The sequence below is a fragment of the Aptenodytes forsteri genome, unplaced genomic scaffold (assembly GCF_000699145.1).
Source record: "Aptenodytes forsteri isolate BGI_AS27 unplaced genomic scaffold, ASM69914v1 Scaffold102, whole genome shotgun sequence".
Classification (NCBI taxonomy): Eukaryota; Metazoa; Chordata; class Aves; order Sphenisciformes; family Spheniscidae; genus Aptenodytes; species Aptenodytes forsteri.
Window position 1 is genome coordinate 191,978 of NW_008795771.1, and position 1,507 is coordinate 193,484.

The 1,507-nt window shown below is 36.6% G+C and overlaps 1 protein-coding gene across 1 annotated transcript in view; it reads right to left on the reverse strand.

The window, feature by feature from the left end:
* The window catches only part of GABRG1 (gamma-aminobutyric acid type A receptor gamma1 subunit), a 47,103-nt gene that overhangs the window by 41,308 nt on the left and 4,288 nt on the right, over window positions 1-1,507 (reverse strand). Inside the window, exon 2 of the mRNA XM_009283592.1 lies at window positions 810-956. Coding sequence (XP_009281867.1) covers window positions 810-956 — 147 coding nt within the window. The remainder of the gene's footprint in view (window positions 1-809; window positions 957-1,507) is intronic.

The following is a 1,507-nucleotide window of genomic DNA, read 5'->3' on the forward strand; positions in this document are numbered from 1 at the left end:
GGTGTTGGGTTGATGGTTGGACTCAATGATCTTAGAGGTCTTTTCCAACCTTAATGATTCTATGATTCTATGATTCTAAGTTATATTTTTAGATTCTTATGAAAAGATTCTTTTTCAAAATCTGAGCTAAGGGAAGAAGGGAGCTGGACTGAGTTAAGTTTCCTCAAAATACACACTTACAATGCATTTTCTACAGTAAGAGTAAAAATATCTAGGAATAATTCTTTAATAAAGTCCTACAGACTCAAGATCAAATTTTTAAATAACCATGGCTGGGTTATATCTACAATTCTTTCTGTCAGAAGATCTTAGTTAAACAAAGCAAAATACAATTGCTTTTTAATGATTTATTGTAGATTGCCCACTGTCCCAAAAAAGCAATACTTTACATAGGAAAAAGAGATTATAAATAGAACATAAAAATTCTACTCTTGCATTGAACATTATTTTTACCAGTTCCAGAAAACCATTGCATTTTATTGCTGTTATATTTAGCTTGCTATATTAAGTTTTAAACATTGCATTAAGTGGATTTTTTGCCATCTTTGATGAAATGCAGGCCATCTCTGGTTCACATCTTCTATTTACTGAATTATTTTAAGGGCTTACCCCCAATATCTGGCCGAAGTTTATTGTCATATCCTTGAAGTAAGGAGTTCCAGAAAACCATTGCATTTTATTGCTGTTATATTTAGCTTGCTATATTAAGTTTTAAACATTGCATTAAGTGGATTTTTTGCCATCTTTGATGAAATGCAGGCCATCTCTGGTTCACATCTTCTATTTACTGAATTATTTTAAGGGCTTACCCCCAATATCTGGCCGAAGTTTATTGTCATATCCTTGAAGTAAGGAGTCCAGTATGTGAGTTACATCCCCACCATGAATCTTTGGTGCAAGGACCCATGTCTTATTCACAGTTAGATCTTCATCGTCCTCATCATCTGCTTTATCAGCTCTACAGTGAGTGAATAAAAAAACAAGGTTAGGACAAAAACACCCCAAACACTGAAACTAAATAAACAAGAGGTGAAGAAGAAACTGATAAAATATTGAGCAGTATTTAGAGTACTTTATAAAAATCCAAATGCATTCCAGTGCCAACAGAAAGAGGCAGGCCCTTATTTAAAACACCAACATTTTGTTTTATGGCACTAGAGAGTGTAAGCTAATAAACATGTCAAGAGAAGCATTAACACATCACCCATACAGAAAAACTCAAGCCATGAGTCAAACTCATAAAAGCAGCACCAGGCATCCTCTTACAGTCAGCCTTTTCCTGTTTTAAAACACAAACTGTAATTCCCAAGCTTTTCCCTACATGTATTCCATTTTCCAATCATGGTACTGTATTGGGTTTGCATGGCAAGGTTTTGGTAGCGGGGGGGCTACAGGGATGTCTTCTGTGGGAAGCTGCTAGAAGCTTCCCCGATGTCCGATAGAGCCAATGCCAACTGGCTCCAAGATGGACCCGCTGCTGGCCAAGGCTGAGCCCATCAGCGACGGT